Below are 15,836 nucleotides of genomic sequence, written 5' to 3'. Positions count from 1 at the left end.
TATATATATATGTATATATATATGTATGTATATATATATATGTATATGTATATATGTATGTATATATATATATGTATATATGTATATGTATATATATGTATGTATATATATATATGTATATATGTATGTATATATATATATATGTATATATATATATATGTATATATATATATATGTATATATATATATGTATATATATATATGTATATATATATATAAGTATATATATATATGTATATATATATATGTATATATATATATAAGTATATATATATATGTATATATTGATATTGGATATTGATTTTTATGACATTTATATGTGGTTCAATTTGTCTGTTTCTCTGTAGGTAATACACTAAGAATAGATAGGAGCCTCATAAAACCTCACTTCAAAACACCCGAACTATCCCTTTAATGCAAAAAATGAAGCAGATCAGACAATTTCTAACAACTCCCAATATAAGGCCCACCCATTTACAGTATCATTCAAATATAGATATGTTCTGACATAAACAGAGTAGTAGTTTTACATTACACCCCTAATACCTTCTGCATGACATGCAGCTCTAAAACTCAACTGATACGGAACAGAATACAACATAGAACACACCTCACTACCCACAAACTCCACTCTATAGGCTTCTCCACCAACGCATGTCACACTGCATTAGATGACTATTTTCAGTCATTTTGGACATGCCCACACATCCTATGAGTGACATGAAGTTGAAAGCAGCAACATTCCTAATGGGGACCTGTAATGAATGAGTTTAACTGACCCGCACTTCGCACTCTGTCCCACCTCTCCAGGTGTAAGTACTGGCACTATGATGACAGACTGATGACCTCCAGTGTGGTGATAGTCTTCCATAATGAAGGCTGGTCTACATTGATGAGAACAGTCCACAGTGTCATCAAGAGGACTCCCAGGAAATACCTGGCTGAGATAGTCATGATAGATGACTTCAGCAACAAAGGTGGGTTTGCTTTCCTCACATACTATACCTACGTATATGAGTGGGGGAAAATGTAATCGTAGTTGCATTGTTATTATCTCTTGAATAATTCAGCATCAATGCACAAAAATAAGCAATGAGATTAAGGAGAGCTCCCTTATGACCTTTGTTTTACTGAATAGCTGACTACTCACCTCTGTCAGCAAGGTGAAGTCATATTTTTCTAGTTATTAACGGATTGTGATTGTTGCAGGGTGCAAAAGCAACATATGTTTTATTCTGTGCCTCAGGAGGGAAGGTCATTAGGTGTTAATTCTAACTCTAATTCTATGTTGTTTCCATTCCATATGGACCAAGTCTATCCAGGGCTGCTATTCAAGTGGAGCACAAGATTTATAGTCTCGCTAAACCTCCAGTTTCTCACACTGCTTTAACAGAAAAACAATCCAACATCTTCATCTTACCAGTCCAAAGTAGAGCTTGTTGCTGCTTTATTGATGGAGACCGAACTGTCATGAATGTGTGTGATGTGGCGTAACTTTGTAACAGTCTGGCAAAGATGGTGGGAAGAACAGAGATAAGTGGATCCTGTTCAAAGATGAGAGCTGCTCTGGACACACTTTATTAAATTCAACTATTGCCAGGTGTCAAACAAGTACCTCCATTGGTGGTTTACAAAGTAAACTGTAATGGTGTAACATAGTAGTGTGTGTGTGTGTGTGTGTGTAGCCCATCTAAAGGAGCGCTTGGAGGAGTACATCAAACAATGGAATGGCCTTGTAAAACTCTTCAGAAATGAGAAGAGAGAAGGACTGATCCAGGCCAGGAGTATCGGAGCCAACAAGGCCAATAAAGGACAGGTATCTGATCATGATGCTTCTGCTGCTCCTACCACAACTACTGTCACTAGTGTGTGAATATTTCACTTGTAATCAGTGGCTCTACCCTCAAAATGAGTTTGTATTACAATATTCCAGATACAGTTTCTAACGTTGGGCCCTCAGCTTATACCAGGTGTGAAACACTAATCAACAGCTGGTAGTTTTGATCAGACTGACACCATGACATTCTCATCAAACAAAGGAACACAGACATCCAAGTGTTTGTGTGTTTGTTTTCTAGGTGCTGATCTACCTGGATGCTCATTGCGAGGTTGGAATCAACTGGTATGGTCCATTGGTTGCCCCTATTTCAAAAGACAGGTAACACACTCACACACCTGTTGAGCGTCACACACATGATAATGACTGTCAATGACTTTTGACTTTATAAAGATTGGCCGACATCCATCAGAGATTATTTATCACTCAATTGCATTCTATCTATTACATTTTAACTAATCTTTCCTTATACATTTTGTAGTTTTTATGGTCGGCAGTATGTTATGATCTAAACAGGGAACATTGTTCAAACATTTTTATGCTACCATTTCTATATACAGATTTTCAGTAATCCACTGCTGGTGCATGCAGGCATGCACATGGCAGCTTTTACACACTACACCCTTCTTCATGTCCTATTTTGATATCTGTACTTGAATACAGTGGCGGGCCGTGCATTTTATACCTGGGCCTTCACTGCTGTCTTGCAGCTGAAATACCTCCTTATAACCACATTATGGCATCACAGCTATTATTCATTTTTAAGGCTGTAACTATGTAACGTTACATCTTCGTATTAAACCGTTCGGTACGAGTCGTTTGAATAATTCTAGAGCATTTTGAAAATGCAAAAGCCTAAATTCAGGAAAATATAATGTTCTCAGCTGGTCTGGCTGTGGGATCCACCATCATTCCTTAATGACAAGCTGCAACCCAAAGAGATTATCATAGGATTTTACTTTCACAACTTGAACGTTGAATTTACTGCTCTGCAATGTCTTTCCTCGTCTCAGCCCCCTGTGTCATGGTGCATCTCACTCAGTCAGAATGCCTATATTTGATTGGCTGAGCTGCATCACGTGATGTGATTCACTACCCATCAGCCTCTGCTGTTAAGTTTCCTTTCACGATAGTCACGTGCTCGCCCACTGACCAATCACAGCACACTCTGCACCTCGCGGCAAAGCTACACATGGACACTGAGCGGCATGTAATGCTGACGTCATTATAGGCCGGCTCGCAGGCTCTGATACATCAAAGAATACGCCCAACATGTCAAACTAAAGATCTGATTGGTTGAACACTATGACAATCAACAATATCGTCTCCTTTTACTTTAACCTGCACTGGATGCACCTGTGAGTCTGCAGGCCTCGGGCCTCTGTTCTTACCTAGAGACACAGAGGTGAAATCTGATTGGATAAAAGCTCTACTTAAAACAACCTGCACTGGAAGCAGAGCAACTGAGGACGACAGTAGCTGTGCATTGAGAAAATAAGATAATGGGAAAAATAATTTTATAAATTATAATACATGTAGTGTATTTAAGAAAAATTATACAATTATAAAATAGATATAGCTTTGTGATTCTGTTTAGGCCAGCAGAGAAGGCCTTGCAGGCCCTGACGGCCCACCACTGCTTGAATATCCAGATCCATGCTCTTACCTTTATTCTAAACTAAAAGCTCACGGTGTGCAGCTCATTCAACTACATAATTATCACTATATAGCGTTTATTTTCTGTCTTACAAGAGATAGAGGTAGAGATTTATGGGTTGCTTTTATTTTACAGATGTGTACATGTCCATCAATTGTTCCAGATATTTCACTGCATTAAATTTGCTTCTGCTTTCAGCTGTAACAGTGTACTAAAGCACTGTTGCTGCAGAAGTCTGTACCATGCATACAGTATATTTATTCATAAGAAGGGTCCGGCCACAGGTGCAAATAAGCATCACCCTGTGAAGACACACACTAGATATGACACGGCTTATTAATATCTATCAATACTGCATCATTGAGTGCTGCATCTGCACCAACTCTGCAGGCTGTATGTACTGTTTATGCATCTTGCACGTTCCAGGAATGATTCTGTGATATGAAGTGCACTTTAATTTGCCGTGCATTTCCTGCTTCTTAGCTTCTACAATATGTTACACTGTGTGTGAGCCACAGAACTGTTTAATCTTTTTAGTAATTACACAAGACACATGGCAAAGCCGGTGGTTGCGTTAGACTTTCTCGTTGTCCGTTTTACAGGGTTGTTAAAATTCCGTCATAATCTATTATTACACGTAATTTTAATTACATTTTTTAAAAATTATAATAAGACATAGGCCTATTTAAAGGTGGAGTATGTGTTTCTTATCCAGTAGACTTTTCAGTTAATGTGATCTTTGCTCCATATCTCAGCTGTAAAACTCACATCTTCAACATTTTCAACGGTGCAATCAGCCCAATACAGACAAAGGTTTATGTGTGTGTCTGTCTGTGTGTGTGTTTGTAGGACAGTATGTACAGTACCACTGATAGACTATATAGATGGTAATGAGTACAGTATGGAGCCCCAGCAAGGTGGAGATGAGGACGGCCTGGCTAGAGGAGCATGGGATTGGAGCCTGCTCTGGAAGAGAGTACCGCTTAGCCAGCGAGAGAAGGCCCAGAGAAAACATACCACCCAGCCCTACCGGTACATTCACCGCAGCCAGCATGCTAACACTCATCCCTGTTCTGTTTGTTTTCTCCATCTCCCATCTCTTCATCCCACCTGTTCTATTTTCCACTGTGTCTCGCTTTGTCTTGGTCTCCGACACCCCACCCAATGTCTTTGTGTCTTTTACTGGCACTGCTGTCCATATTTTCCTTCATGTACCCCACCCCTACACCTCTTCCCCCCATGTATCTTGTATGCATGACCCCACCCCCACTCTGTCAGAACGGTGTGTACCGTGCCTATGATCGACTCCATCCACGGCCAGAGTTTCACCGTCGAGCCCCAGGGTGGAGGAGACAAGGACGGCTTCGCTAGAGGAGCCTGGGATTGGAGCATGCTCTGGAAGAGAGTACCTCTGGGAGAAGCAGAAAAAAAACTCAGAAAAACTCAGACTGAGCCATATAGGTACAGAAAACTAATCCTTACTGACTAATCTGGACACTGTCATCAACACAGAAGACAAACATCCCAACTAACCTTGACAAGTGCTAATGATATGTCTGACATTAAGACTATCACTACCTCAACTAACTTAACTTAGAAATGCTAATCTTAAACCAGAGGGATGAAAATACAGAAAACCAACTCATCTCAGTAGAACTGCTTACATTTACCAGGGTATATGTGTACCATCAGCTGATATTTAATACCAACTCTCTTTAGATATTTACATTTGGAGAACTTTACATATATCAAATATATAATGAGTCTAACCCTTACTGCATATCACAACTAACTAACTAAACCCAAACTATCGAATTGCTCTGATGGGGAGTAGCTTACTACTGTTCTGTCCACTGACTGCCTGTGCTTCAATGTTTGGCCCCGTTTGTTTCATTTAGTGGGTTTTACTCTCATACGTCTTTTACTCCAAATTTGACTTTGTGATGTTTTTGCTGTAACTACAGTAATTGAGGCTAACTTACCAAATCAATTCCTGTTTTTGGGAGTCTGTGAATCTACCTCTACGGCATGGTCTTCAGTGAGAAAGGATTGGGTCTAAATCTGAAAGCAGAGGGAGTGATGAGTTTGTGTTGGGACATTTTGTCGGGTCTACAGGGGAACTTCTGGTGTGAATCGGGTTCGGACTGGGGCACCATCACCCCCACCTTCCCCCAATTACTTTCACTCATCGTGTCCTTTCAGTCTTTTTTCCTCCACTTTGCTTCCACTAATATGTTATTGTGTAAAGACTTTGTTTCCTTGTCAGTCTGAACTTTTGTTCTCTGTGTTGTTATTAATACTGTAAATGACTGAATGTGCTTTAAAGGTGCTACATTTCATATTCACAGCAATAATATAGCACCAAACAAGTATTAGCTATGTAAATACAAGTGAAGTAATGTCGCCCTGAGCAGAGAAGGAAGTCAAAGTCCTGGTCAACATTGTAGTCACGGAAGCATAGCACCCACCGTCTGTTTCCTCCCCAGGTAAACAGTGTTGGCTCTGTTAGCACTGTTTGTTGATAGCCATCGGTTCAACCTTTGCCATGCCAGCATCTCTTTGTTGAGAGCCATGTGGAGGTTAATCCCTCAATCATAGACATGCGCTGAATATAGAATTACGCACCTTTGATTTAAGGCAATGTAGATGCCAAAGTTTAGACAGTAAATAACTGAATTATGTGTGATTTTCAGACCAACCTTAAAAGAATATATAATGACACAGTAACCTTGAGTTATATTGAGGCTATACAAAAATTAATTGAATTGAATTGAGTGTGAAGACTAATGTTGAACTACACAATAGCCGTGTTACCATTCACATATCTTTATGCGCATTTTGAAGTATTGTACAAAAGTTTTATGGAAACAGCAAAAATTCTACAAAACTTCCTCAGTTGCGGGAAAAACATTTTTTACGCTCTCTTAAGATGGTCTTTGCCTTTGTCGGAAAAACGTTGATACACTAAATAGATTACAGAAATGCATTTGTCTAATAAATTCTGACATAGAGAACATGTAACTCACTTAAGACTGAAGACTGATACAGATATTCCCATAATGTGTAAATATTTGTCTTTGTCTCTGGACAGCATTACACATAGTCAATACTAGTTGACATAAAAGAAAAATTAAAACTTGCCCAATTGAAAGAAATTCCCAAATTCTCTCCATTTTCCTATCGTACAAAGGGCCAAGCCGACTTGTTTTGTTTCTGGTTCACAACTTCTACTTCTTCCACTCTGTTTACTGGTGGATTACAACCTTTTGTAGCCTATAGCGCCTACTTCATTTATTCGCTGTAAACCATTTGATGGAAATGTGCATTTCTTTGTCTTTTTTGCGACATTTCAAAAGTTCACTTTAAATTCGCTTGACAATTGAATGGAAACACGGCTAGTGATGCACCTGGTTGAGCACGTGTCTGTTTCTGGATGTGGATGTGTCTGTCTGTTTTTATAACTGCAGGTCTCCAGCAATGGCGGGTGGTCTCTTTGCTATAGAGAGAGACTTCTTCTTTGAGCTGGGCCTGTATGATCCAGGACTGCAGATATGGGGAGGAGAGAATTTTGAAATATCATATAAGGTAGACATGGAATAGGCCAGTTTTATACAGACTGAGGCTGAACGTCCACATACCCATATAAGCATTTCAACCAATATTCACCTTTTTATATATATATTATTTCTGCTCTTATGTAGATCTGGCAGTGTGGTGGCCAGCTGCTCTTTGTACCCTGCTCTCGTATCGGACATATCTACAGACTGCAGGGATGGCAAGGCAACCCTCCACCTGCACATATTGGATCGTCACCCACTCTGAAGGTAGAGTGACTCATGCTTTGATCTGTGTAGATTCATGACTAAAACTCTGTAAACTTCAAAGACAGAAATGTGCACTTGCATTAGTTTTATCAGACTTACAAAGCTGTGGGTAAGCATGTTTCTATTTTATAAATTATGTTCATTGTGGAAACGGGCGCTCATTTCCACTACCACAGTTGATCACAAAATGGCTGCAGACATGCCCTTAACTATACCTTTTGCATATATTGCGTACTACCTCTACCTGCTTCTCCACTTGTACCTGCTCCACTTGTCTTTCGACCTAACAGTCATTAAAAGTCAGAAAGGTAATTGGTTGTTAAGTTTACAGTGCTCGTATCAAAACAGACTTCACAGCCTCACATTATGGGATAACTTGTAAAGATCATAAATGGGAGAAATAACATGATACCTCCAATGTAAAGACGTTTATGGGTCAATGACATGACATGCATATTTTTGTGTCCGAGTCCACTATTTCCTTTTAAAATAATTGTATCAATTCATGACACATATCATTTCATTCTATAACACCTATCCAGTTTTGATACATTTTCAGTACAATCAAATAATATATATTATTTTATGTTTTGGCACCTCAAACCCTGAAAATGTCAGGTGGTGCACCTGTCCTAGCAGATGAACGACTAAGAAAACTATTAAAAAAGGTATTTAAATGATAATAAATTCAAAATAAAATACTATGGCATGCTTTTATTGTTTGAACTATTCAAATAATCCAAATCTTTACAAATACCAATAGTTTTAAGTTGTTGCGATAATTTAAAAACTTTTGTCCAGCAATTTGAATGTTCTCAAATGTCAGTGTGGCACAACTGTAGAGATGGGACTTTTATTATGAAATTAAAGTGCAAAACAGTAAACAGGATATTGCATCATCAAGAGGACCTCAACTGACCTTTATAGCAGAGTGAAAATGTTTTTAGATCTCTTTTGAATATTGATAAAAACAGCTACTTTCAACTTATAGGTAGAGTGTTTCACTTTCCATGTCAGGGTGGTACAACCAATGTAAAACTAGAAAATTTTTATTTTATCATTAATTTGTTTATTCTATTTAAAATGTATATGTATGAAGTTGTTAGCAAGAACAAAAGCTAATGCTAGTGTCCTAGTAGATGCCTGTTTAATTTGAAATAAGTTGCAAATGTCAGGTGGTGTAACCAGTAAATCAGGTGGTGCAACTGTAAAGAATGTCACTCTATGATATTATATTTAAAGCTCTAAAATTATATTTTAAAAAAATTCAAAAGTTTAACAGTGTTAAGTTAACGATATTATACACTTTCAAACTATTTTCATGATATTAACGAATATTTTTAACTATTAAGGATGCCACTGTCAAGTAAAGCAAAATCAGCATGACACAGGGAGCAGACAACAAGTCATGTATCGAGTGTGTGCAAAACACTGCTACAATGAGGTAGAAGTTGCAACACCCCAAGCGGAAGCGACTGTGATTTTACCTATTCCAGTTATGTGCAATACATGATTACTATGAAATATTTACTACTTTTACTTAAAAAGAGTCTGTTGACTATAAACATGTTGTTGTATTTGAAACAAACATGCAAATTTTCTGCATATTTCCTGTGATTACTAATATTGTCAGGTGGCACAACTGATAAATGTCATGGTGGAGTGACCAGGTAAAATATTAATTTAAAGCAATAAATAATAGGTTAAAGTGATTTTTATTTTGCTTAATATGATGTGAAGAGCTATTGTATTGAATGTACAATAGCATTGCATTCTCACTGCACATTGGGGCGACTGTAGCTCAGCGGTAGAGCAGGGTCATCTTTCAATCAGATGATTTCCGGTTTGATCACCGGCTCCGCTAGTCCATGTCGAAGGACAAGACACTTTGCTTTCCCGCAGGCTGTTCCGGCGGTGTATGAATGATTAGTTAGTCCTGATGTGCAGGTGACACCTTGCATGGTAGCCCCTGTCATCAGTGTATGAATGGGTGAATGATGACATGTAGTGTTAAAGCGCTTTGAGTGGTTGGAAGACTAGAAAAGAACTATACAAGTACAGTCTATTTACCGTTACATTCTTCCATTATAAATCCCAGTTTTTGTGGTAAATTGTGTTTTTTGTGCATATGCATTGTTTATTCATCTGGACCCAGGTGTGAGGTTTTAGACCCACTAATCAATTGTACAGTAACATTTTGTATATTGTCCGTCCTAGAATCAAAAAACACAGGACATGATGTTTGTCTGTCCTTTGTGCTTGTATATTGTCCGTCCTAGATTTATTCGGTTATTACAGCAGATAAAATCAGCATTATATTATAGCTCAGAATGCAAAAATATGTTTTATGTCATATTAAGTATAATACATGTGTGTGTCTACAGAACTATGTTCGTGTGGTGGAGACATGGTGGGATGACTATAAGGACTACTTCTATGCCAGCCGTCCTGAAACTCTCACTCTAGCCTACGGAGACATCAGTGACCTTAAACGCTTCAGGTATGACAAACATACAACAAGATATGCATACTTTGTATTATTATGATTAGACTTGTATTCTTTTGTCTCACTTGCTTTCACTTTTCCAACACTGAATTTCTCATTTTACCACTAGTTACCCACCTTAAAGCCCCTGTACACTGTCTGATTTCTAGGCTGTTCCAGACAAAAGTTATCGAGCTACCACACTGTAAGAAAGTAAACAGTAATTTCAAAGGGTGGGAGTTGTCGTAGTCAATGTCCAAGTGGTGCAAAAAGGGTGCAAAGCAGTCAATGCAGTGGCTTCTTTTCCCTGGGAAGTTTGCTGTCCCTGAGCTGAGAAGCACATGCTGCTGGAAATGCTCTGTCCAAATTAGAGTTTCTGTGACCGAAAACGTTTTTAAAAAAGCAACTTAAACTTTATTTTAATTCATTGTAATTAAGTGTTCACACAAGTGTCAGCGCTATGACCAAAGTTTATATGTTTTTGCTACATTTTCAAAACATGAGTGTCACAGATAGATGAGGTGTTGTTGACGTTGCTTGCATCTTTTTGTTTTCATATACATTTATTGCAGAAAACCTGACATACCTCAAAATTGATGTTGTACAGCCAAGACTCATCTGTGAAATGGAATGAACTTGGAAAATTGTCTAAAAGCGCAGTTTCAGGAATTGTTTTATGTCTGCAATATAAGTGCTGTTAGTGTATTGTAGAGAATCAAATTATCCAAATGCGTCTGTTTCAGAAGAGAAATGTACACGCATACAGGAATTTCTAGTTGTTTTAGTTTTCCTGTTCATGTCAATTGTGGAATTGGTCATAGTGTATATTTATTCAGATACTCTTTATAGTCTTTTATTTATGAGTTTAAAAAGACGTCTTCAGCATAAATTCAACTTTAGATACTAAAGATTCTCAACATTTCAAATAAGATGAAAATTCATTCCTCTATTTTTAGAATTTGTTATGAAATGAAGACATGAGTGAACTGTAAGCTCACTGGTTGTGGATTAATGGTTTGCTCTTTGTTGGCTGAATTTTTTTGTCAGGGAGGAACATCGATGCAAGAGCTTCAAGTGGTTCATGGAGGAAATAGCATATGACATTCCACAGCACTACCCTCTGCCTCCTAAAAATGTAGAATGGGGGGAGGTAGGCTTACACACACACACACACACGTGTTTCTGTTTCTTTCGCGGTTGTTCGACAGCTTGTTTGAACCATTTTGTGAAGTATCCTGTGTTTTAAGGTTGTGGATATGCATCCTGTCTGTGTCTGCATAGATTCGAGGCTTTGAGTCAAGTTACTGTATTGACAGTATGGGTCACACCAATGGGGGCAATGTGGAAATAGGACCATGCCACAGGATGGGGGGCAACCAGGTAATAAAACACATACACACACACACACACACTTCATGTGTTGTGTTACATTGTAGCTCTGTTCAAGAGACGGTCTTGATCTGGTTCGGTTTGGTCTTTGATGAGCGTGTCGGACAGAGAATAAACAAACAATATGCAGCCCTGTCTGATTTACTTACTTTAGGACGATTGAACTCCACGTCCCTCAGTGAAGAAGTAGTTTTAATTATTCTGCCCATATCGTAAGTTGCCATGCTCCGTTAGAAATCAGCTTTTGCTTTTGGCAATTTTCCTTCTTGGTTTTAACTCTCAAAACTAATTATTGTACTGTAGTAGTAGTTGTTTTAGTCAGACACGGTTTTAAATTATAATACTTGAGTCTGTGACATGTTAAATACTGCAGTGTAAACTTTGTGTATGTATGCGTACGTGCATGTGTGTGTAGTTGTTCCGTATCAATGAAGCCAACCAGTTGATGCAGTATGACCAGTGCCTGACGAGAGGAGATGATAACTCAGCTGTCATCATCACACACTGTGATCAGAATCAACACAATGAGTGGAAGTACTTCAAGGTGAGACACAGACAAACACAGACTACTGATCAAAACATCTCTTCAGTGCTTGTATTTGACCTCGCTCTACTCACCATTGTGTGCAAACAGGAAAGGATGAGAGCACACTGATGAATCTGAGACAGAATAGTTAGAAAGTAGAAAGTATTGGAATGAAGAAGAATTCACCCACTCTCTCTCTTTCCAGGATCTCCATCGGTTCACTCATGTAACAACAGGTAAATATCTGCACTTTTTTAACACGGACCAAAGATTTCTCACTCAGTGATTCATTGTCATCTTGTTTAGGAGTGTTTTTCTTTTCTCAAGTTTAATATATTTGTGTTGTTGTTTACTGTTTACAGTTTGCTGGTATATACTGTGTGTTTTGAACTTGACAAGGTTATTTTTCAACTGTAAAATGTCTTGCTCACTACATACTGTCATGTGGATTAAACTACTAATAACCAATTTTAAGGGAGCCTTGTAACAAGAATAATTGTATTGGTGCTAGTTGAATCACTAAACAAGATCACTCAGGAAACAGAATGTATGAAAACAGAACAGGTGTTAAATCCAAATTCAGAGCATTGATATAGGAGCAAACAACTATTTTCTATGTAAAGATATAGAGGAGTAATGTCTACCTGAGCAGAGAAGGAAGTCGCTCTCCTGCTGTGTGTGTTGTAATCCGAGCTTCTCTGTGCTTTGTTGACATAGCCGGGCCAGACGTGCATGCATGCTATTGCATGTTAATGCATGTGAGTGTCTCTGTTGTGCCCCACTGGCATGCTCATTGCTGCCGCTCTGCACTGCGCTTATCCATTGGTTACAGCTGATAAACCCATCCCGACTCACAGCGTTGTCGCGGAGGTGTAGTGCCCAGCCTCCAACAGAAATACCTTAATCTACTTTAAGATGTCTCTGTAGCTCACACCAAGATGAGGGTGCAACAACTTTAAAACCACTTTAACCAAACGGCTTGAACAGAGGAGATCCCCACACCAACACACACAGCTTATACGTGGCCCACATGGTTGTCTGCCTGGATCTCCCAGCCTCTTAACCACCATGGCACTAATCAGCGATTGAGCCCAGCCACGATCGCTCACACGCTGCAACTGCTAGGCAGGAAAAAGGGTGGCACCTGAATAGACACTGGGCGGTAGAGAGAAAACAACACAGCACGTAACATACCTCTAAACAGATCTATATTGGACCACAAACCTCCATTGGATAAGGGTCACTTCCAGCAATCCATATGAGAGGAGGGGCTTCTCAAACCCTGTAACAAGCATTAATAGTAATGTTCTGTCTGATCCCAACAGGGAAATGTCTGGACCGCTCCGACCTGCTCCACAAAGTCTTCATATCAGACTGTGACACCAGTAAAACCACTCAGAAATGGGAGATGAACAACATAGTCGCTGTCTGAAGACTTAACAATTCGCACAAAGAAAACCACTGGCAGCATGGAGGGAAACATGGGGACTGTATGAGGACATACACACACACACACCAATAAATACATCCATACTTTACGTTTACAGATATATCAAGCAGATACTGTCCTTTTGAAGAAAATGTGTTTTTGATATAAGCCGGTCAGTGTCACCTCCCACCTAGAATATGCTTTCAAATGCACAATAGCATGACTAAAAGAAAGTGTTCTTTATTTTATTCAATTCGATTGGTTGCCATTTACTTCTATTGATATTTCCATTGGCTTGAATTTTGTTTCATCAACTTCCACAGACACTGAGATGCTTTCGAGAAACTTGATAATTTCAAGGAGAGCACATCTTTAACAGTGATCTGCCTGACTGAGGACTTATGAACTGCCTGCCTTACTGACAGTCTTGATGAGTAATTCAGTATCTGACCAGTTGTCTGTGAATAACTGCCTGTGTGAAAATGAAAAAAATACACTGGGTTGTTGGGTGGGGAATGACACCAGTGATATACACAACTTATATTCGGGAAAACAGCAAATGAAGAAAATGTGTGGGGTTTTTGCAAGGGAAAGAGGGTTTGGTGTATGGATGAACATGTATGCAATGTTTTGTAAAATGTAAATAGATTCCTTTTTAAAGAAGATCATGGTGAATTTTGTGAAGGGCCTTGAATGATGTAAATATCTAACTTATAGCAGAAATTTAATAATATGGGCTGAACAGTGGATGATTGAGCAAATAAAATACCTGATTTTTACTACTACTACTGTGTTCTCTTTGTTATTGTGATTTCAGGAAAAAAAGTTAGAGTAGAGGGGTCATGCTGGTCATAGAAAGTCCTAACCGTAACCCAAATCATAAAAAAACTGTTTTGTCACCAACCCCTTGTGTTATCTAGCAGTATAGATTTTTGCCTTCAACCCAATGAAATGTAGGTCAATGAAATTTTGTTTGTAATGCAACTAAAACGGTAAAATAGCCCGAATGTGCAGCTGACAGTGAGGTCTAGTACCCTGAGGAAAGTTTCTCAAATGCTAGTGTACTCAGCACAGTAAAGCACACTTTACTTTTACCGCATAACATTCAATGTGGAAATAACATTAACAAACTGTGTCCTGTGTTCTGTTTATAAGCGCAGGATCGATTTCTATCGGCGGAATGCGATCGTCTTATTTATGAATTATTTGCGTCTGTACGTTTTGAAATTGTGAATGTGGCGTCATTATTAAATAACCCAGAATATGATTATTGTTTCTCTTAAATGATAAAACTCATCAAACACTCAGGAATGATGTAAAAAGTGTTTCGTCTCTCCAGCTCCCTCTGACTTTAATTGTATTCATAACAAAAGTTATTGAGGGAAATATCAGATCATGAAAACACAAATCTTTCTAATAAATGAAGAAAGTTGTTTGTGGTCGTTTTGTTGTTCAGACTACAATGAACATTGATTTAAACCAGATGGTGAATCAGAAACCTAATCAAATATAAAGCTTGAGTTTATTCTGTCATCTGTCTTCACTCTGATATCAAACTCCAGTCAGTCAGTCCGATCGGCTACAGCGTCCAATCACATAACTGATGAACAATGAGGGGGCGTGTCGGCCGTTAAAAGACTTCCTGAAAGTCTGTTCTCGTGGTTCCTCGCTCATGGCTCCTCCGAGGTCCCTCCTCCATCCTCGATCCTCGCTCCTCCGAGCTACATTAGAGCTTTGGGACGGCCGTCAATATGGCGGCGCAGAAACAACTTCCGGTTCAAGCGAGGATCGAGGAAACGACACTTAAGAGACTTGAGAAGTACCCATAGTCCGCTCCCTAGCAGTCGTGCACGTCCTTCATTGGTTGCGACAGCAAAAACCGATGACGCAACACGGAAGTTAAATTATCTATTTCTTTGGGTTGTTGTGTTTTCACCAGCAGTAACGTTAAGTGTAACTGAGTGTAATTTAACGTGAATTGAACTCGGAGTGAGACGTTACCACTTGAATAATTACTTGAATGAGTTGTTGAGAGACTGTCTGCTAAAGTAAAGACAGCAAGGAAATGAAACGGTGTAACGTTATCGTTGTGTTGCAGTTTCTGTTGGTGGGACACGTCAAGAGTTGGGATGACGGTACGTAACATGTCGACCTCTGTTTCAGTACCATTTTAATGCATTCATAATGTATCCTTTTTTATATTCACCCGACCTAAATGTTGCAAACAAACAAAACACACAACTTCCGCTAACAGCTACCAACTTGTTCCGTGAATTTAAAATATAATAAAATATATTATGTTCATTAAATAGTTGATAGACGAGTCTGATATACAGTACATACTCTATTCTTAATGCTAACGTTCATTTTAGCTTAGGAACATAAAGGAAAATCCACATGCCACATTACAGTATCAATTGAGCTGCCAAGACTAATATTCATGTTTGCTTCAATAATACATTTAGCTGTATGAATGTCCGTATTAGTTATTCCTTTCACTTCTGTTACATTATCATATCATCTAATAGCCCCTTTGACTTACTGAGTGATTATTTACTGCGGGCCAATATATTTGATTCTTTAACTGAAAAATAAGATGACGGAAAAAGAAAATCTAAATTTTGGGCATATGTATGTGTGTTTTTCTGTCAAGATGGGGTGCTGAGTGTACATTAATGAGAAATAAAAT

The 15,836-nt window shown here is 38.6% G+C and overlaps 1 protein-coding gene across 1 annotated transcript; it reads left to right on the top strand.

Annotated features, from left to right (window-relative positions):
* Positions 1 to 781: 781 nt before the first annotated feature.
* Positions 782 to 13,932, top strand: galnt7 (UDP-N-acetyl-alpha-D-galactosamine: polypeptide N-acetylgalactosaminyltransferase 7; the record flags this gene model as incomplete). The annotated part of the gene is made up of 12 exons (XM_031838696.1): positions 782 to 977; positions 1,686 to 1,816; positions 2,079 to 2,158; positions 4,773 to 4,955; positions 6,962 to 7,079; positions 7,196 to 7,318; positions 9,703 to 9,818; positions 10,851 to 10,953; positions 11,085 to 11,183; positions 11,608 to 11,736; positions 11,924 to 11,954; positions 13,044 to 13,932. Coding segments are annotated over 12 exons (1,416 nt in total), but the record flags the coding sequence as incomplete, so codon positions are not given.
* Positions 13,933 to 15,836: the final 1,904 nt, after the last annotated feature.

This window comes from Anarrhichthys ocellatus, unplaced genomic scaffold, assembly GCF_004355925.1.
Source record: "Anarrhichthys ocellatus isolate YVR2014 unplaced genomic scaffold, GSC_Weel_1.0 scaffold931, whole genome shotgun sequence".
In the NCBI taxonomy this organism is placed as follows: Eukaryota; Metazoa; Chordata; class Actinopteri; order Perciformes; family Anarhichadidae; genus Anarrhichthys; species Anarrhichthys ocellatus.
This window is presented reverse-complemented; position numbering and strand designations above follow the sequence as displayed.